This window comes from Channa argus, chromosome 14, assembly GCF_033026475.1.
Source record: "Channa argus isolate prfri chromosome 14, Channa argus male v1.0, whole genome shotgun sequence".
NCBI classification, from domain to species: Eukaryota; Metazoa; Chordata; class Actinopteri; order Anabantiformes; family Channidae; genus Channa; species Channa argus.
This window is the reverse complement of record NC_090210.1, coordinates 20,909,572-20,930,885: the sequence shown is the minus strand read 5'-3', so window position 1 is coordinate 20,930,885 and position 21,314 is coordinate 20,909,572. Positions and strand designations below refer to the sequence as shown.

General features: G+C 45.0%; 1 protein-coding gene across 8 annotated transcripts in view; it reads right to left on the bottom strand.

Annotated features, from left to right (window-relative positions):
• The window catches only part of cadm3 (cell adhesion molecule 3), an 83,669-nt gene extending 63,473 nt beyond the window's left edge, over positions 1–20,196 (bottom strand). For 3 of the 8 annotated variants that reach the window (XM_067474544.1, XM_067474546.1, XM_067474548.1), the window contains exons 1-2: positions 19,905–20,191; positions 18,200–18,357 (exon numbers count right to left, since the gene is read on the bottom strand). In XM_067474544.1, coding sequence (XP_067330645.1) covers positions 18,200–18,290 — 91 coding nt within the window. In that variant the 5' untranslated portion in view covers positions 18,291–18,357; positions 19,905–20,191. Of the gene's footprint in view, positions 1–18,199; positions 18,358–18,478; positions 18,927–18,963; positions 19,067–19,734; positions 19,870–19,904 lie in introns of those variants that run through there. The other 5 variants (XM_067474540.1, XM_067474547.1, XM_067474541.1 and 2 more) reach the window with 5 other exon arrangements.
• Between the last annotated feature and the right edge of the window lie 1,118 nt (positions 20,197–21,314).

Below are 21,314 nucleotides of genomic sequence, written 5' to 3'. Positions count from 1 at the left end.
GAAACAAAAAAGATAAAGGAAATATAAGGCAGCAATGGAAAACCAGGGCATGGGTTTCAAGAAGGCCAGGAGTAACAGTGCAAACGAGCAAAATGAGAAAATGGGCAGGATGTGAAAAGCAATGCAAACAAAGAGAAGAACAGAGCAAAAAGAAAAACAGAGGGACTAAGGGAGAACAGAGAAGACGCAAGGAAGATAAGACAAAGAGTGATGCAGAGAAGAAAATGAGGAAGAAAAATAGTAGAGAAAAGTCCTGGCCATAGCAATCAGCAGCCAGAGAAACCAGAGTGCATCCATTCAGAAACCAAACAGCCACTCAAGGCAAATTCAGCAATATATCTCCTCCTGACTAGACACACAAGTGCCAAACCACATTACACTGCAAGAGAACCATCCTGAAATAACCCAGACTTCAGTCGCAGCAGCACTCTCTCTGTCTCTGCCTCCACAGGCTCTGCAGGTTTCACAAAGAATAACTTAGGGTTTCTTTTAAAGTTAGAGGAAATGTTTAATGTGAAAGTGATTCAGCACCGAAAAAACCCCCCAAAAACATCCTGTTCTCGCGCTATTGTGATCTTTTGACACGTGTCCTAATGAATCAGAAGCAGGAATGTGCCTTGATATACTGCATACTAATTAAAGCAAACACCCGCGGGAGTGACACTGGAGTAACCTGTCCACGGATAGTGAACTGACAACCGCGACCTGCCAGCTCCCCGCCAGCTCCCCGCCCACCAGCCACTCAGTCTGAACAAATTCCGAGTCAGAGGAGTGCAAAGATTACTGCCATGACAGTACTCACTTTACCAAAGATTACAACATCGCAGTGACGTCTGGGCTAATGAGCGTCGTACTAATGAGCTAATGAATCTCCTGTTGCCACTCAGGGTTGCCGAAATAAACGCGGCCTTGTGCAGTCTCGTTGTGACACATGTTGGGCTGCAAATAAGCTTTTGTTTTGATTACGAGTTATTTTTTTTTTCTTGGGATTAATGAATTCGTGTAGGAAATAAAATGTCAAAAATGAAGACATATCACCAGAACAACAGCAGTCGTGTTCAAATTTCCTTTCTCTCTCTCTCTCTCTCTCTCTCTCTCTCTCTGTGTCTTATAGACAAAGCAACTTTATCATTTCCATGCAGCGATTAATGTCTTACTCACCTGCAGCCTTTCAGTGTCAGGTGGAAAAAGAAACTAATGAATTTACATTTGCAGTTACACTGCACTTGATTTCAAAGGCTTCCCCTTAATCTGTGGCATTACTTTGGACCAAAGCATAAAAATAAATGCATATTTACATTTAAAAGCGAATCATACCACTTAAGGAGTTGTTAAGAAGGTGATTCCACTTGAAAAACCACAAAAATATCTGCTGACGATTAAGGTCTTTCACATATTATGAACATCCCCCCCCCCAAAAAAAGTTTGAAGACAATGTGGAAACTTGAAGTGCTGAACTTAGAGACACCATACTTTGCAGCTCCTATCAGCTTTATAAAGCCTTAAACTGTTTCACGTTATTGTGGAAAAGCAGCTTTTTGCAACAGTCACCACTGTTGTGGATGTGGGTCACTGATGTCTGCACCGCAAAATCAACTATGCTGACCTTTGACCTGAGATGACTGACTTTTATTGGTGTGTGTGTGTGTGTGTGAGTGTGCGCATGTGTCTGTCACGTTGACAATCAATATTATTTACATAAAAAAATAATTTTTTTACATTCACTGCTCCTTTCCCATAACAATACACATTTAACCACTGATGAAATTCATCACTTTAAACATTGATGAGATCAGACTGTGTGTTTTGGACATTGATCATTATTTTATTTTATTTTTTTTTATCAAAAGGGCTGCAGTACCTGAAATGTAATCAAATAAACAAGAAGCAGGTTTCCCAGTCTCTTCAGAGTGAATTGGTTTCACTGGTTTTATATAACGTGCACATACCACATCTACATGATGGGGGTGGCCCGCGTCTTCTAATACAGCTGCTGAAAACATCTGTACAATCTGGGATAGGTGTCAAAGCATGCACCAAAAACTGATGTCAATTGTAGTCCAAAACATATCTAATATATAATTAAATGATTCAACTATTAAAAGCAATTAACTTCATTTCTTTCATTGAAACCTGGTGCAACAAACAAATTAGCCCGATCTCAAGCTCAGACAGAAACGGCCTATTTAACTGGAAAAATATCAGCATGCACGAGCAGCTGTCCAGATTGAACCCATTGTACACGAGCCCCTCAGCACAAAGCAGACAGATGACTAGCTGGTGAACATACACTCACTGGCCACTTTATTAGGTATAGAACACCTTGCTGGTACTGCAACAATATTCAGGTAGGGGGAAGCATTTAAATAAAGGCCAGTTGCTACTAAGGGGTTCGAAGGGGGACAAGAACATTTCCACCACACCAGTCCACCAGCAGCAGCAGCCTGAAGCACTGATGGATTCATGCTTTCATGTTGTAGACACCAAATTCTGCCCCCTATCAACAGAATGTGGCAGCACAAATCAAGACTCATCATACCAGGCTACGCTTTTTTCATTGTACTCCTGTGCTGATTTTGGAGAGCCTTGAAATCTGTAGCCCCCCCCGTTCTTAGGGGACAGGAGGGCTGCCCAAGGTTCGACATGCTCGACATGTTAGTTCAGAGATGCTCTTCTGCGTACCAGTGATATAACGAGTGGTTATTTGAGTTACTGCTGCCTTTCTACCAGCTCGGGTCAGTCCGGCCATTCTCCTCTGACTTCAGGCATCAACAAGACATTTTCAACCAGAGAAATCCTGCTCACGGGATATTTTGACTTCAGAAACTTCTGATCTACTGGGATTGTTATGTGCAACCATCCCTAGGGGGGTTTTCTCTTTACAGACAACGCTGTGAAATACTCAGTCCGGCCAACCTGAGACACTCAAATCACTTTACTTTCCCACTCCAGTGCTCCAATGTTTCCGCAGATCATCTTGACCATGTCTACATGCCTAAAGGCACCGAGTTGCTCCGATGTGATGATGAGATTGAACAGGTTTACCTAATAAAATGGCTGGTAAGTGTATTGGAGTATTTAAGAGCTCAGAAATATTTGCCACAGGATTTGCTATGGCCAACACACTGAGCAAATCAAATACAACCCCAACTCGAAAAAGTTGGTAAGATGTGTAAAACGTAAATAAAAAATTAATGCAATGATTTGCAAATCTCATCAACCCATATTTTATTCACAATAGAACATAAATTAACATATCAGATGTTTTACCATTTCATGGAAAATATTAGCTCATGTTGAGTGTTTGATGGCAGCAATACATTTGAAAAAAGTTGGAACAGAGGCAACAAAAGGCTGGAAAAGTAATTGCTGCAAATAAAAAAACAAATGCAGCATTTCACCATAATTAGGTGGAAAAGGAGCATTTCAGAGAGGCAGAGCCTCTCGAATGTAAAGATGGGCAGAGGTTCACCAATCTGTGACAAACTGTGGCAAAAAATTGTGGAGCAATTTCAGAAAAATGTTCTTCAATGTAAAATTGTAAAAAACTTTGAAGATCCGATCATCTACACTATATAATATCATCAAAAGATTCATAGAAACAGGAGGAATGTCTGTGTGCAAAGGAGAAGGCCCAAGGTCAAAACTGGATGTGTGTGATCTTCGGGCCCTCAGGCGGCACAGCATTAAAAACAGGCCTGATTCTCTACTGGACATCACTGCACGGGCTCAGGAACACTTCCAGAAATCACTGTCTGTGAGCACGGTTCACTGCACAATCCACAAATGCTGTATCATGCAAAGAAGAAGCCATATTTGAAAACGATCCAGAGATCCCGCCGTGATCTCTGGGCTAAAGCTAATTTAAAATGGTCTGAGGCAAAATGTCAAACTTTTCTCTGTTCAGTTAAATCAAAATTTGAATTTTTGGGGGGTGAAACCATAGACACTGTGTCCTATGGACTAAAAAGGACAGGAACCATCCAGCTGGTTATCCGTGGGCAGTTCAAAAGCCTGATGGTATGGGGGTGCATTAGTGTCTATGGAGTGGACAGTAATGCACCCCCATACCATCAGAGATCCAGCCTTTTGAACTGTCAACTGATGGAATGGGGGTGCATTAGTGGCCATGGTGTGGGCAGCTTACACATCTGGAACCATCAATGCTGAATACACAGAGGTTTTCGAGCAACATATGCTCCCATCAAGACAACGTCTCTGTCAGGGAAGACCGTGCATATTTCAGCAAGACGATGTTAATCCACAGACTGCATCCATCCCAACAGCATGGCTTCGCAGGAGAAGAGTCCGGGTGCTGAACTGGCCTGTCTGCAGTCCAGAAAACATTCGGGGCATCATAAACGAAAAATTTGCCATCAAAATCAAAATGAGTTAATATTTTGCATGAAATGGTAAAATGTCTTGGTTTCAACATCTGATAAGCTGTTTATGTTCTATTGTGAATGAAATATGCGTTGATGAGCACATTGTCCCAACATCTTTTGAACTGGGGTTGTACAATAATGTTTATGTAAAGTTGTGCTTGTGTATTTGTATTGTATTAATTTAATGTAACTGAACCGTGTCAACACTACATTTCTGTAGCTTTTCACGTCTCTAAAACTAAAGGAAACACGGAGGCCATTTTTAAACTCTGATGCAAACTCTGTTAACAAACTGGCAGATTTCCTTTCGAGGCTGCCAATCTCTGTGGGAATAGAGTCATGTGTTTATGATATGTGTTATTTTATTGTCACAATGTGGTGAGCGTTTACAGATCTTACATTGCTATAAATAGAAGGCTATAAAACTGCCAGGAGCAACTTGTTTGCAGTTCGCTGCAGCTATTAAAAATTATGGAATTATGAATGGAAAGTGTAATAAAAACACTAAATTATTAGTTTAGGAACACGAAGACCAAATTTGTTTACTAAAGCAGAACGTATGAATAATACATTACATGGACTGTTGTTCTAACGCTTGCCTGTTCTGAAAATATATAAAGAGACATGCAGGACAAAGACACTTATTTCAAACTATTTTCCAATTTCAAAGCCTAAAATGTAAATTTATTTTGAGATTTTAGCCATTTCCCTGACCAGCAGATGCTCTCTCTAATGCCTTGTATGTCTTATTTTCCCCCTGTCTCCTGTGACTCTGCTTCTCTCCCGTCCTTTGTGTGTCTCCTCCCCCCCCCTACCTCTATCTAATCTTGCTTTCTGAAGCCACAACGGCAAGAAAGAAGAGGAGGGGACGGAATCTATTCTATTCCAATCCAAAGCTGGGAGAGGAGACTCAGATCCAACCCAATCACATTTAGAGCCAGGTTCCGCTCCAAATGGTAATTTGTTGACTGTCTATTGACTTGGGTTGAAGGGGTTCCTGAGACTGGCACTCCAACTACAACACATTTGGGCTAAGAGGTGGAGAGGGAGGAGATCCCTTTGTCCCTGCTGCAGATTTACAATCAATAGAAGTTCAGTCATTGCATATTTATATGAAATGTCTCATTTTCCATGCTGAGTTTGGCCCGATGGCAGGATGGCTCCAGACGTTACTCACTCGGTCCACACTAATGACTTTGGTGACTCCCTGCCCTCGTCTAGTGCCACCATGAGGATCACATTTGTGCTTTTTAATCCGATATCTTAACAAGTAATCGATGAGTATTGCAATGAATTCTGGTACACACATTCATGCCCCCCCCTCCATCAAATAATTGGACTTTACCATCATGCACATTGCTACACGCACCCCAATTGCATTTAGGGCTGTTAAGTAAAAAATTGGCGTGCAAATGGGCTAATGTGGTAAATGTGCACCTGCAGCTCCTCACAGCCATGAGCATAAGTGCATGCTCTTCTGTTGTCCTTTAAACTAGGTTTCTCCAAGTCCATGCGTTCAGAGATAACTAGCTCATGTTAAGACGAGTGTAATGCTGCTGTTCACGGTTTAAGACCTGAACAAAAATCAACATGTCATATAAATTATTCCGCAAGCTTTGATGAATCACTACCTGTTTATGGCAACCATGCAGATTATCCATCCATTATGTGTAACCACCCCCTGTGTGGAGTCACAGGAGGGCTGGAGCTTAAGGGCAAGAAGCAGGTTACAACCGGGACAGGTCACCAGTGTATCTAAGGGCCAACACAGACAGACACCCATTCACACTATATAAGCAATTTAGAGTCATCAATTAACCTAATTAATCTCTTTGGACTGTAGGAGGAAAGAAAAAACCGACAGGGACTCAAACCCACAACCTTCTAGCTGTGAGGCAGCAGCGCTAACCACTGGACCACAGTGCTGCCCTCCATGCAGATTATTCCACTGTAAACTAAAGGAAACCTGAACTGCCTGAAAACACCTGCTTTTGAATCCTGTGCCATATTTGAGCGATTGTAAAGGTGCCTGTATACGACAACCTTAAATTATCCAGACCACGGTACAGTAAATTCAAAGAGACTTAACCTACTCTGTGACCTTGAAGATGTTCTCTGAACTAAAAGCCCTCAGATAACAAGCAGCACATCTCAAAATGCAGCCACTCTGGAATAGCTACTTAAGGATATAAATTATTGTCATTCTAGTCAGCAAAGAAGGGCCATTTTGCAAAACACTGACATTCTCTGCTGGCCTCTATCACTCAAATCTTGCATAACAATCTGCTGCATTACTATATGTCTCTGTGGATAAATCTGTGCTCTAACGCTGTCATGGTTAGGGATTCCCCCTCGGGCTACCGGTGCTCAAAAATGTAAGCGCTAATGAGGCTTTGGGAGAAATCATCCAACAAATGGCAGGTATTGCATCACTGTTCTATTTCTTGTTTTTAACAGATCTACTTTGCTGACAGTGAAGATGTTTGTAATTCTGCTTTGAAAACCACTGCGTAAATAGTTATTTGATAATATTGTCAATCATAGTCTGGCACACCGAGTTATTAATATTTGTCTAAGTGGTATCCGAATGAAGGTTTAAAGGTCCTATTTGTGTTCAAATCAGAAAGAATGAAAACCACGATACTTGTCAAACAAATGGATGTACTTTTACTCCTCCCCGCAAGCGAAGTGCTTCACAAATACACGAGCCACTGTGGCTTTTTAAATCTGGTATTTGTCTAAATTATGTCCGTGAAGGTTCAGTCCAGAGACAGAGAGTCCAGAGTAGGCCTTGCACCATTCTGGCCTGAATAGTCTCGTTAAGGTGGGAGGTGGGAACAGGGTGGAGTCTTCAAGATGTTTACGGTTACGAGCCCAACTCTCTAAACACCTAAGATGTACCCGCATGTCTCCGTGTGTGTGTTTATATACAGTAGGAGGCTAAGTACAATTTAAATTTTTAACCTTACACACATTCAATTGCACACGCAAATGGTTGACAGCGTCGCATGGATAAATATTCCTTTTTCAGGTATTTCTTGATTGAAATGTAAGATGTCAGACTTGATTGGGGTGATGTTTACAGTTTTCACCTCAAACAATGCCACATCGGATGATTGCAAGGAGTTAAGCGATTCAAATCTGACAGGAAATTTGATAGCAGTGGTTGACTGAGGGTGGAACCACTAAACAAGCCACCACCGGTACAGTAGCTGTGTCCACATGCGATGTGACAGACGTCTATTGTTTAGGGAATACGTGCCAGCCAATGTATGACATGCTGGTCAGAGTTAATCTGAAACTGCCAGTAACATTGATTCCATGTCAGAAGATGGAATTACTGTGCATATTAAGATGCCAGTGCTCTAAGCCACAGCCAAACACAATGGCTGAGCAGACACCGGAGGATTCTGGCCGATGACACGTTAACAGAATGCTCGGTTTCAGTTGGGCTCAAACATGTGACATTTCAGTAACTGGGCCGTCTCGCCCAGAGCTGTAGGGCTTGTGATGGGGACTTAATTTGGACTTGACTGCTGGGACGCGCGATGCAACTGGCACTCTGACGCTTTCTAAATATCTCACACGACTTGAGTTGTGCATGTTAGCCGCACGAAAGGAATTAATGAGGGCTGCAGATTATTTCCATTAATAATTAATCTGCTCGTTACAATGTTGATTAATGGTTTGGCATATAAAATGCCAGAATACAACAAAAATGCAAATCACAATATCCCTGAGGCCGAAGTGATGCCGTTAACCTGCACGCTTTGATCATCCAACACTAAAAAAACCTGAAAATGTTTACTTCAGTTTCACATAGGACATAGAAGTGCAGCAAAACGTCAGTGATTACTCGTAATTGCAGAAAAGACGTTCAGCTCATTAATACATTTGATCATTATGAGGCAGGCTGTTCATTGCCAGGCAGCTTAAACATCTATGTATTAAACCTATGCGATGACAATGCAAATCACAAATGTGAATCAAAGGGCTTTACGATCAATACAGAATATTCCCTGTTCTGAGGGCCCTGAATTGGACACGGGAATGAACTTGGTGTCAGGTGCTTCTTAAATACTGTTAACACAATAAATGAAAACATTAAGACATTTCCAAGTCGTGCACAGGATATTGTCACTTGACTTGAAGTTGCCCTTAAGAATGTGATACTTGACTTGTCCTCAGCTGCAAGCGTATTAAGTCCCTAATAAGAATCCAGATTAAATTAAAAGGGAAGCACACTTCATCCAAATGCAGTTTAGACACAATAAAACCAAATGATGAAAGGTTTTAAAGGTCACTTTAATTTAGGAATATGATGCTGCTTCATATGATACCTGCTTGGTCTTTAGTTTGTCAAGTTGGATTTGTTTCAAATTTATCTAAAGATGTGCGAAACTTTTCCACTGAAATCTTAACTGTCTGCTCACCAGGACGGCAGGTCAAGCCACGTTGCCATGGTTTTCGTGCTTGCTCCATCGAGGTGTAACACAGAGCGGTACAAGGAAATGTCAACGTGTAGCCATCTTGCCACCAGCTACTGACCCTATGACGTAAATGACCCCTTTCCTTTCTCCGCATCCTTTCAAACCGAGCCTCTTCAAACTGTACTGGGAGGTTGATGAAACCAGACCATCTCTGACTCCTTCAGCCCCTGAGGGCAGGAATCCGAAAATGTCACCAAACCCTTCAAACAACAACACAAAGATGCTCTGCGAGGCATGCCGCTGAGCGCTGTCACGTCAAGCGTGGCACCTCCCGTGTACACGTCTGTATACCTTGTTCCCCTCCTGACTGTAAAGATGTGAGGACTGAAATATCTCTGCCAAGCTGAAACACTGAGCGGCAATAAATAAATCACCCCAAAAAAAAATTAAATATTCATTGTAGAATAAGAAAACAGAAATGAAGAGGATAAACTCGTTCTTCTTTGCTTCATACATTAAAAGTTTGCCTTGAGGTAGTTCGAGTGCATTATCAAATTCTCCCTTCAAGGGACTCATCAAACATACAGTAGCCTGTGTAAAAGGCTGATAGTCGTCACGCCTCGGGCTGCCTGTATGAATGAACAGCAGATAAGGGCGTGTAGCTCATTTACTCAATTATATCGTTCACTTTTGCCATCCTTCGATGCATTACGGAAATGGGATCGAATTTGCTCGTAGATATGAAGTCATCTTCATTGACACGCAGGCCAAAGGAGACAGATTACGCTGTATCCGTGAAGAGAGAGGCGCTTCCATTTCAGAAACCAGACCGTGCCGGTCAGTTGAGGCTCACAGCAGGAACTTTGTCAACAAATCTGTCCCTTAAAAATGCTCATCCATTTGTTGAAAACGCGAGCTCGACATGCTGCAGCACTCACCGCGTGTAGAACGGGAGGTCTGGTGCGCACTCCTCAATCCGGCCCTGCTGTTTGCTTTTTGATTGCAAAAGTCATAATGGCCTTCTAGTACTCACCCGGCTGAGAAATGAAGCAGCAACAGAAGGAGGGGAAAGAAAAGAAAGATAGAGACAGAAACCCAGAGAGACGCGTGAGTGTGTGTGAAGGCTAACTTGTACGAGTGTGTGTGTGGCGTCGGGAGAGATGTGAGTCGGTTGGGTGCCAAGTGGTGCAGCTAGCTGCGGCGGAGACAGCGGCGTTCCACCGAAACCTAAGTCCGTTAATAAACTGTGAGATTAATTCAAACTGTGTCGTTTTCCCAGGATCTCCTCCCCTCATCCACTTCTTCCGAGAGGGCTTGAAGAGTAGTTTAATTACTCAGCGCTTTGCTCGCTGGGAAGTGCAATAATCATGGTCAGTCACCACCTTATGGGGAAAAAAGTACACTGCGTATATACAGAAGTAGAACTCTGTATATGTTTGTGAGTGGCTAAACACACACACACACACACACACACTTATGGGCGCACAAAGATAACTAGGCAGGCGCACAGGATTTTTCGCCTGGCAGTCAACAGCCTGGCTCGCAGCGGTATTCTGGTTTAAGTAAGAACTACAGGGCCTTCAAAGCTCTATGAATGTGCTCTTATGCATGTCTACATGGGTTATTCTGAGACTGTTCCAGTGTGTTAGCGTCTGTTTTTGTGTGCATGCTCCTCTTAAGAATCTTTGTGAATGTGCATCTCTATGTGTGAGGTCTGAGTGTGTTTGCGTGCGTGTGTGTTCATCGCACAAGGAGCATGTTTAAGTCTGAGTGAGAGGGAAGCTGGCTGAATGACATTCAGATAGAGTTGGAGAGAGAGAGAGAGTGTGTGTGTGTGTGTGTGTGTGTGCAAGCGTGGAGAGGATTCCTAATACTTTGACTACTAGTGTGTGAAAAAAGCAAGTAAAGGAGACTGAATCAAAATGAGAAGAGTGTGTGTGCATGTGTGTGTGTGTGTATTTTTAAGCACTCTTGCAAAGGTGCGTATGTGCAGGAGATTCTCTTGCAGGGATAAGCAGCTTAGGGAAGGAGCATATTCTTTTCTAAGTAAATCTCATTAATTTTAATTAGCTGTATATTTAGCCTATACACCTGGATTGAGTGTAATTCTCTTTGTATATATAGCGCCTAGCGAGCAGAGCAGGTGAAATGACTCAGGTAGCGATTATATTCCCGTAGCTGCCTCGCATTTGCATAATGTCCTGTTTTTGATTGTGTCGCGTGCCTAAGGAGGATATCACAGGCAAATATGCGTTCCCTTCATTTTCCTGCTGCATGCTCAATGTAGCGCGCCATGGCCTGTCCTTCTGAACATTCCCCGTTTTTACTCGTGTGCTTTTCTATCTCTCCCTTGCTCCCCATGCTGGTTCTTTTCATTTTCTCTCTGGTCTGTGCCCATCATTACACTGTTTGTTGGTGTTTTTTTCTCCCCAGCTCCTCTTCCATTTCCCTGCCCTCATGCTCCCTTACTGTATGGATTCCTCTTGTCCACGTGCATTCCACTGTCTTTCCCCTCTCTGTCTCCCTCACCCTCCCGCCTTTTCTTGGATAATCAGCTTATCCTATGTGTGTCCAAGCCTCTATGTCTGCGTTCCTCCTCTCTTTGTTTCGGATTCATTCAGCAGGAAGATTAGAGATGCCTATTTGGTGCCTTTGTCTTCAACCAGTGCTGTAGCGCTCCGTTTTACTGTGCGCCGATGGCCTCGTCGTCGAAAGCCACATCCACTCCTCTTGTGTTCCTCGAGTGCTGATCAGAGTCAAGGGCCAGAGGATGAAAAAAACAAAACAAAAGGCTTCACCTGTCCACTGGGTGGGCAGGGTGAGAATGTGAAGCTGGTATTTGCTTCACAGTGACAGACACGGACAAACACGTGCGCATCAAGGACAGCAGTCTGACCTCATTTACACCCTGTAATAAAGTGCAATGTCTTTGTCGATATTCTGGATAAGGAATCAGGCCCATTGCGAATGCACATTCTGAAAGTTATCAGGTCCTTCAAACCACCAGCAAAGGTGATCGAACCACAGCCAAGTGTAAATGCAGGCCATACAGCGTGTGTTGCCAACTTGCAAACAGTGCAGAAAACTCTAAACTCACTCCGAAGTTTGCCATCCACTCAGCTCCTTCAAAAAAAAAAAACCACCTACAGAAAGCCACTCCATCCCCATCAGTTCTCGCTCCTCTCCTTCTTCCGTAGCATTTACAGTAGTTGCAAACTGCAGCAAAAAAATCACACATCATCATTTTTGTTGCCTTCCAGGATAGACTCATAAAAGACGACCTTTTCCACTTCAATGAAAAGTAAATCCAGGCTCAATGGTATCATGTCTAATGATGCTAAACCTGTCATTCTTGTTCTTGTTGACAAAGCAACCTCCCAACGTACTCCCCTGCTTTGTGTAGGCCACATGACAAAGATGATCCGATTACAATGCAGCAATAAATGATGATGAAAACATTTAACACTAAATGCCAGGTACTGTAAAGGCATTCAAATAATACAGACTCAATGTTAATAGCTTATGTATATGGGAGCTATGAGCACTAAACCAGTGTGGCACAATGCGATTGCGAGACATGAGAAGTGCAACGGTGCAGTGGAACCATAAATGAACTCCAACTGGGCAGTGGCTGACTTACAAAAGATTTAATGATGCCCATGCAGCAATTTCTATGCAGAAATCATGTCTCCGTGCACAACAATTCGAAAAGAAAATCTAAAGTATGCTATAAATAAGAGACCATATTCAAAGCTGCTTCAGAACAATAATATGCGTTCAATACAAGAATGGTTCATATCCATGGCTGTAATCAGTCACTCACTGTTAAAGCTGTCAAAACCTCTGTTGCATGTGCAAGGACACAGCCTGATCAGACTCTTGTTGAGATGCCAAACTAGAAATTTCATCACAAATTATTGTCATCAAACAGCTATTTATAGTTTATTGATGGGGGAAGAGAAGTGTATCAGGTTTGTTAGTGCGGAAGGTGCTTGCTTGCAGCTAAACAGCATGTTCAAGTGTTTCACTAAGAGATATTTAAACCCCTACATGCAAAGCTTAATGCTTCACGTTTGGCAAATGTGTGCATGGATGTTCAGACTACATTAAGTAGGAATGTGTCCTCTTCACAATGCTTCTCCAATATTGATTCTACTGTATGTGACAGTACCGTGTTAGTAGCTCAATAAGACTCACCGTCCAGTGAATGGACAGCAATATCCTCAGCACAAACCAGACGAGGGAAAATTCCCAAGACAGAACACAGGTGAAATAAAATGGCTTCATGGTTGTGGTATCAGCGATAAGATCCCCCCCCCCTGCCACACACACACTGACACCCTCCCGACCAGCGGCTGAAGTGATGGCATCATCAAAAAGAGGCAATAAACAAGAGCAACCTCTGCTCTTTCATTGGTGGAACTCCCCTGTGCTCGGGGGGGAACCCTCAGCACTCAGACTCAATCAATACAAGATGCTGCGCTTTACAGCCACGCGCTCACATCTTCCGGCTCCCCATCATAGTTTCATAGCGAGCAGTGAAGGGCTTCAAACAAACGGCCATGCATCTGTGACGGGTTGGGTGATTTCCACCCCCACGACAATCAATTAAAACACCCGCCGGAGAATTGCCGCAGATAACTGGGGGAAAAAAAGAAGGGGGGTGGAGGTGGCGTGGGGGTGAGAGTGAAAGGGACCTGATCAAAGGGGAAAAGCTAGTTGAGTGCAGAGTGCAATAATAAGGGCTCTTGTTGGGAACAAGGTGAATTAATTTATTCCGGCGCCAGCCCAGTTGTTGTTATGTTTGTTTAATCGGCGGCGTCTTTGTGAAGCGATGGTTTAAAGCTGACAGCTCGGCAAATGCGGGACCCCCTAATTTCCTCGACCCTGAGCCGCGCAGAGTGACGTGTCTCTTAAGTGCACCTGAGAGGAAGCAGAGTGCGTTGCCGCTTTGCAGCTTGTCGAGAGCCCTACCCTCTTTCAGTCTCTAAATGGCCTTCGCTGCTGCTATGATGGAAGCAGGTGAGATTGATCTGTTCTGATGTAATCTCACATAGCCTGAGTGGGGCTGGGCGAATGAGATGGGCCTCAGATTAATGAGGTCTAATGGAGTCTCGTTTGTGTGCGCTCCCGATACCTTTAAGATCCGATGATACTGGTGTCCCACCGCATTTTAATTCTGCTTAATTTAGCCACAAATTACTTATCAACTCTTGTGCCTTGTTGAGCTGTGAATTTCTCTCCCTGTCACTTATGAATCAGCAGTGTTTCAGCATGTCTGAGGAGATGCGTGAAGATAACGTGAAGACACAGCAAAGTGCATAATGCGTGATGCTACTCATCCCCAGGGTTCCAGTCCTCATGGTTGGAGATTTGTTGGGGGTTTAATCAATCAGCCACAGCCCCTTAATTAATCGGCATGATGAACAGGAGAAATAATTGGTTTTCTGCCAGATGTGAATCTGTTACGAACTAATGCCAGCCAATCGGGATCCAATTTATAATCACAAAACTGATCTGGACAACAAAACACTTAAAGGATCAGAGAGGAGTAAACACATGAGACAATGGGAGTAATATGGCTTTGGATTTAAATTTCTAACAGGGGACAATTGCTCGGCGCTCGTCTGCTTGTTGTACAGGGTGTATTTCAGGTGCCTAATTGGATCTGTAATCATCCAATGATTGAAAACTATATATGCAATGCAACATTTCACTTTTTTTTTTTTTTACAGACCAAGCATATTGTTTATTAACTGGCATGATCGGCATCAAAAGAATTAATTGGACTCCTCCCCAGATGTTTCAGAATGGACCTGCAGAAAACTAATGAGGGGTGTCTGGCTTTCCATTGAAGCAGCTGATGCCATTAACTGCAACCCACACAGACTATACTGACCTTCCCCGTTCCAATCACACCAGGTAACCAGCGGCTGAAACAAATGGAAAAGCACTGGAGCCAGTAAATAGCCAGGGTCGAGATTGGAAATCACTTGTTCAGCCCTGTGCCATCCGAGCCAAATGGAAAAATAGCTTAGGCTTCTTATTAATGTCACAGTGGCTAGGCGGTAATTCCCCCCCGGCTCTGTGTACCTCAGCTTGTTAATGAGTCACTGCTTATCAGTCAGCCTTGTTAACAGGCAGAGGCCTCCCATCCAAACCGCCTAACGCTACTGTGTGCTAGCCGCACTGTGTATTAGCCAAATGTCCCCCCCCCCCCCATCTTGGCACACAGGAAGTCAACAGTAAACAACAGCAGCACACACAGGAAGTGGGAATGGAGCCAACGAGAAAGAGCTGGTCCAGAGGGGAAGGAGCCCATTTTGTGGCAGGATAAAGTGAACCGCTGGCAGAGGCGCACACACACTGATGCAGAGCCCTCCCGCCTGTAAATCTTCCCACACTAACGATTGGTCTACACTGCTCCCATCCTTTAATCCGTATTCATTATTGGCCTCAGCTGGAGGCATCGGACTTCATTCAATTGTGCCGAGCGGCGGAACTTGTCGAGGAGGTAAATAAACTATCAGGGATGTTTCAGGTCACGAACGCAAACATTCTCCTGGTGGCGGGGATCGGGCTGCCACGATGCTGAGAGCCAGGTGGCTGATGGGAGCAATTGCACGCAGCTCTACTTGCCGTCTGCTGAGTGTTCAAGTGGACGGGCCCTTCTACACTCCACAGCGTGCCCGGGGTAACTGGGTCAGCAGCACAGAACCAGGGCACCGCCGCCCAATTGCGTGCCTAATCTATGCCCCTCTGAGAGGCACTTTGCATCCGCAGCGCATGGCTGCACATCCAGCTGTGGAAATGGATATGTCAAATGGCAAGCAATTAGTGTCTCCCCGATTCATTCACTTGCTTTAAGGAAGCCTGGACATAGAAGAACTACAAAAAATAAAATAAAAAATAAAATAAAAAACAAAAAACAAACCTGAGTTTCTGCCGCCCTTTCCCCGACTTTGGCGTATATCAAATGAAGATGAAGCAGTGGAAGTGTCAAGCAGTTTGTTGGTCGCTGTGTAATAATACAAATCCTACAACTCAACTTCACTCTCTGTCCTTCTCTTACTGATGAACAGAGGCCCAACAGTCTGCATGTCTTTAATTCGCAGTGGCTGTAGCACTGATGGGCAGTTTTGCTCATCTGCTCTCACATTGATTCGCTGAACTAATGGTTTTTCCTCTTTGATACATAACGTTGAATTATTTATGCTAAGTAGACCCTTCTGTTCCGGGGGCCTCTTAGCATGGAGATCTCCATTATGATGGTATTAACTGACTGGCTACCCCACTCTACTCTATCTCCTGCTTAACAGCTATGCTGCTGTGTCGACACAACACCAGTCAGAAGGATTGGAGCAGGTGTGAGGGATGGACGAGTCCTCCGACGCTTACAACCTAGTTTGCCCCGGTGTTGAAATAACCTCAACGCTATCAAATAATGAACACCAAATTAATTTTTGCTCCGCTGGCTGCTGCATTTTTTGGCACATTTACTCGGTGATGTATGTGACAGCCCATGAGAGCCGACTTCCTTGTGCGCGGTGAGAAAATCGATAAATTGCCAATGTGAAGAAACAATCGGGCATTTTTCTTAATGAAGGGATGTTAAAAAAATATAATATCCCAGACTATTTTAAGAGTTGAGAGTTAAAAATGATTGCACAGCATAAATGGTGTCAGTTGCCTTTTCACGCTAGTTAATATTAGTATTGTATTACCTTGAGTACAACTCTGTGAAGTCAGCACTCCATCCTCACTTCCCTTCTCCTCTCAGTTGCACTCTGTGACGCGTTTTCTCATCTCCCAAACCCCCTCAGAAGTCCCTGGCTTAATTACTCCCCTTGACTGACATGATAATGTAAAACAGCGCCAGGTGAAACCAAAGCAAGAATTGGTCATGCATGGTCAGCTCTCCCGCTAGGCGCACCTTAATCAAATGTGACGTGCGTCTGAATGCAAGCCACTATCATTTGAACACCCAAATAGCAAACCGCGGCCTGAGTCTTAATGACGAGCTACACAGTCGGGGTCAGCAAACTGATGAGAGATTGATATCGAATCATCCGCACCTCAATCTGGAGATTGTTTGTTGCGTTTCTCATCTTCGACAGCTTGTGGAGCCGTCAGAGGCCTCAAATCTGCATTTCTGTGGTAGTGACCACATCCCGGCTCCTTGACAAAGCTGGATTGCTTCTCCTTTTTTTTTTTACTGTGCTGACCACTGTGAGCTCACAATCCGCTCACAATCCTCCTCACTTCTCCCTTTCATACACAAACACGCAGAACAAGACGCGTGTATGCATTATTCAACAGAAAAAGGCTGAAATGGGCATGCAACGTGGACGTACATTGAATGTAGAGCATGTACTTGCACATCTGCGGTCACACACGTGTACTGTACGCAGGGCTAAATGCTCGTGTACAACAAACATGCACTGTGAACCTATGAATGTATTCAGACTTGTGAACTCGCGTGGGTGTGCACAGGCAAGGGCAACGGGCGTCTGAGAGTGATTATCGCTAATGCAAATCTGGCGGTGTCTATTAGAGAAGCCTTCTTGTTTGCAATATCATCCCATGGTTCTTTGCCAAACACTGTGCAATTAAATCCCAGCTGTAATGAGAAAACGCCGACAGGATTCTCTACCTGACTCAATCAATTTTTTATGGATTGAGGGCCATCATGATGCACCATTTTGCCAGGGGCACAATTTGCCCTCTAAAGGTTGTATTACCAGAAGCCAGTCACTTGAGTGTCGTGCAATCGGAAAAGCACATTGGACAGTGTATTCCTGTTCGCTTGGCTCACACAGCAGGGATGATATCATTACAAAGTGCCTCTCTCATCAAATCCTCACTTCCATCTGCTTTCGGCTGCGCCCAGCTCATCACAGGTTGCGCCTCAGCCACGACAAGTGTCAGGTGTCCGCGCGGTGAAAGAGTGTTAAGTGTGTACACGGCGTTGCTATTTGAGAAACTACAAGACGAGATTACCGCTTATCTAAAGGTGGCACACGTGAGAAAGACCGAGAGATGCCGAGAAGGTGGACACGACAGGAAAAATGCCTTTGTGCTTGAGTGCCTGCTTTTGTATCAACATCTTGTGCGAGTGACAAACAGAAAAAGAAGAGCAAGCCATGGGGCAAGCGAGCTACTGAGGTCTGGGGTCGGGGGGTAGCAGGAGTGTCCCGTGTGCTTTTTAACGGCTCTGTGAGTCCCTTGTCATAATACAGGAAACAATGAAAAATCCTCAAGTCAACAGATAACAGGCACCATCAGGGAGAGAAAGAGAGGGCCGGGAGGTCAGGGGCCCAGAGACAGAGAAGAAAGCTCGGGTGAGACAGAAAGAATGTGATAAAGAGGGACAGAGATTCTTACCATAGACAATGTTGCTGCGAACCTCGGCTGCAAATAGTGCTGTCAATACACTGACACTCCATAATACGGAGGGGGCTGATGGGAAGGCCATGGTTGGGCGCACAGATCCGCCTGTCTCACTGAATCCTCAGGAGGGCAGAGGAGCTCTGGAGTGTCACCTGCAGGGAGAACAGTGGAGAGATAAAGAAAACAAGCCGGGCAGGCCGACTGGCCACTAATTGCGTCCCCTGCTACTGGTTGGCTGCTCCTGAATAAACGCTTGGCCCACCCGTTACTCACGCGTTGCTCCATGGGTATTCATCGATCTGCTTGTGTCATACCATACTGAGAGGCGCTTGAGGAAGGTGGGGGTAAGAGGGGATGAGGGGGTGGGGGGATAAAGCCAAGATGGTGATGGTGGTGATGTGAAGGCGGTAATGAGGGGGAGAAAGAGGCGAAGAGAAGCGGGTTCACATTACTGTTAATGTATTCATCCACTATAACAAGCTGAGTGCATGTGGGGTGAAGGTAAAGGAGTGTTTTGAACAGAAGCGAGCAGCAGCTCACTCACGCCAAGTAGAAATAACGCAAAGGACGCTTCCCTGAGTTGGTCGTGGAAAAAAAAAAGAAAAGAAAAACAGAAGAGCAGCGATGCACCTGTCGCCCGCTATGAATGCATGGTGCGCGGGGTGAAGACGGACAGACGCGCGTAACAGCCGCTCGGGCACCCGTCCTCTTTCACACGCAAACACACACTCGCACACAAGAGTCCTTCTCTCACGCACATTCCTTAAATAGCAGTAGCTTGCGCCGAGTTGAGCCCTCGGTCCATCTGCGAAACGCTCCCTCACATGCAGCTGCTAGGAACAGAGCCTGCGGGACGGGCGGTTTGGGCGGGGACAGAGGGTGGGATAAAGGAGGAGGGGTTGGATGAGGAGGGTGCGATGGGATGTGGGGACTGTAAAATGTAAGGTGGGGTGGGTGGGTGTGTGTTTGGGGTGGCCTGGGGAGGGATGGGGGGGGGGGGAGTGATGCTGAGAATGAAAACAAAACTAGAACAAGTGCATCCATGGGAAATAACCCGGACACTCTGGGCGTGATTTAAGCCAAGTTGTAGTGGTCTGCTCGGTGATGGAGTCTAATAACAGTGATGGAGACAAAAATAACAATACTAACAGCTTGTGGTGGCTGCCTGCAACGCTGCGACGAACCGCGGGAGCACTAGACCACTGTTTCTCAAGTCGAAACGTGTCATCCAACACCTTCTCCGGCACTTACAGAAATATCTTGTACGCTATGCTGATGGGATGAGATTCGGAGACTGGGGAGAGGTGGCCGCTGCACGCAGCGCGCAGCTGTGATGCATTTTTTGCAGAGCGATAGACCCGTAAGAACTGAGAGACAAGAGGAAGGAGGGGGGTGGGGGGGTCGGGAATAACGCACGCAGGCAGCCCGATGACACAACGCATATTCAGAGAAATTATAAAACACACAGGGATTAGCCTATGCAGCCCTGTCCCTCGGCTGTTATAACACACACACACACACACACCTACCCAGAGTGCGTACACAGACACATTCCTGGAGACGGAAAAGCGTCAGCACTGACAGGTGTCTCCCGTCCACCCTACAGGCTACAGTCTAACCCTGGGCAATAACACAAACTGCGAAGCAATGCACGGTAATAACCACACTCTCACACAAACACACACACACACACACACACCGTTATAGTCCGCCTTTCGGAGTCGGGTTTTGTTGGCGCTGGTTTCCAATAAGGTCCCCAGTAGAGTCCCTCCTTTGATGCGCAGCAGTCGCTCGTCCGGAGCTTCCTCTCAATCTGCTTTATCGACTTTTTTTTTTTATCTCCGTGTTTCTTCTCCTGGCTCCTTGTTTTTTTTTCTTGCTTTTTCCTCCGCGCTCTCTCACTCTCTGTGTTTATGTCTCTATCTCTCGCTCGCTCTCCACGGCTACCGTTCACTGCAGCAAAAACAGTCTGTCTGAAAGACGAGAGGGAGGGGAGGGAACAAGGGAGGGAGGGACGGAGGGAGGGAGGGAGGGGATTTTAATACGATTTGGCCCGTACCACCGGGATAACAGGGCCAGAGCAAGGGGCCTACTGGCTGAGAGCAACATGAAGGAGATGGAGCAGATGGAGAAGTGTGATCTCACTAAACCAAAAAGAAGAAGAAGAAAAAAATCCCCATAATGTTTCTACAATGCCCCACAGTGAGTGACCTTATCGGACTTTCTGATCTCCTGTGGGTGCGAGTGTCAGTTCCCATGATACAGGTTGGAACTTCAGTAGGTCTCCTAATAGAAATGTAATCACAGGAGGAAGCCTACTGAGATGCAGCAGCAGAGGTCAACTGGAGTTGACTGTCACGGTTCTCTCTGGCCCATAATGTTTCTTATCGTTGATATTATGGATCTATTAGTCCTATCTTACAGACAGACCCACTGCCATTTCCCGTAGGCCGGATAATTTGCAAAATGGTAATGCTATCAGTGGGTTCTTGGCCCTGTGGAGTTGTGGGACCTGTTCTGTTTCAAGTTATCACCCCCACATCCCTACAGCGTTGCTATAGCTCACGTGTGTTTTGAACTGCCACTAAATAGTTATAGCTTTCACCGTATATGGTCAGTTTTGCATATTCTCATAAAGTTGTCCACAGAGCGGTCCATACAATTCTGGCTTTTCATGCATCAGCCCTGTTTGGAAATCAGGATGCACGGGAGGGAGGGAGGGGGAGGGGGGTTGTTCAACTTGCCAGAGAGGATTGGGGATTAGTTTTACCAGCGGATTAGATGTGTGTGTGTGTGTGTGTGTGTGTGTGTATGGGGGGGGGGCGTTAAACATGAATGGCGGCAGCCGCACGACAGCCCAATCAGTGGTGGTGGCGACAAATTGAAAGCGGGGGGGTTTGAAGGAAATACAAAATAATAAAAAGCCACGGAAAGCTGGGAGGGGTTCGAGGAGAGAGCTTCAATCCAGCAGCTGCTCTGTCCACACTGAAAAGAGAAATAAACAGAGCAGCTCCGCCTTCCATGGTGAAGTAGTTGTAGTTGTTTTTTTTGTTTGTTTGTTTTGTTTTGGGTTTTTTTTTTGTTAAAGCAGAAACTAAAGTCCAGAAAT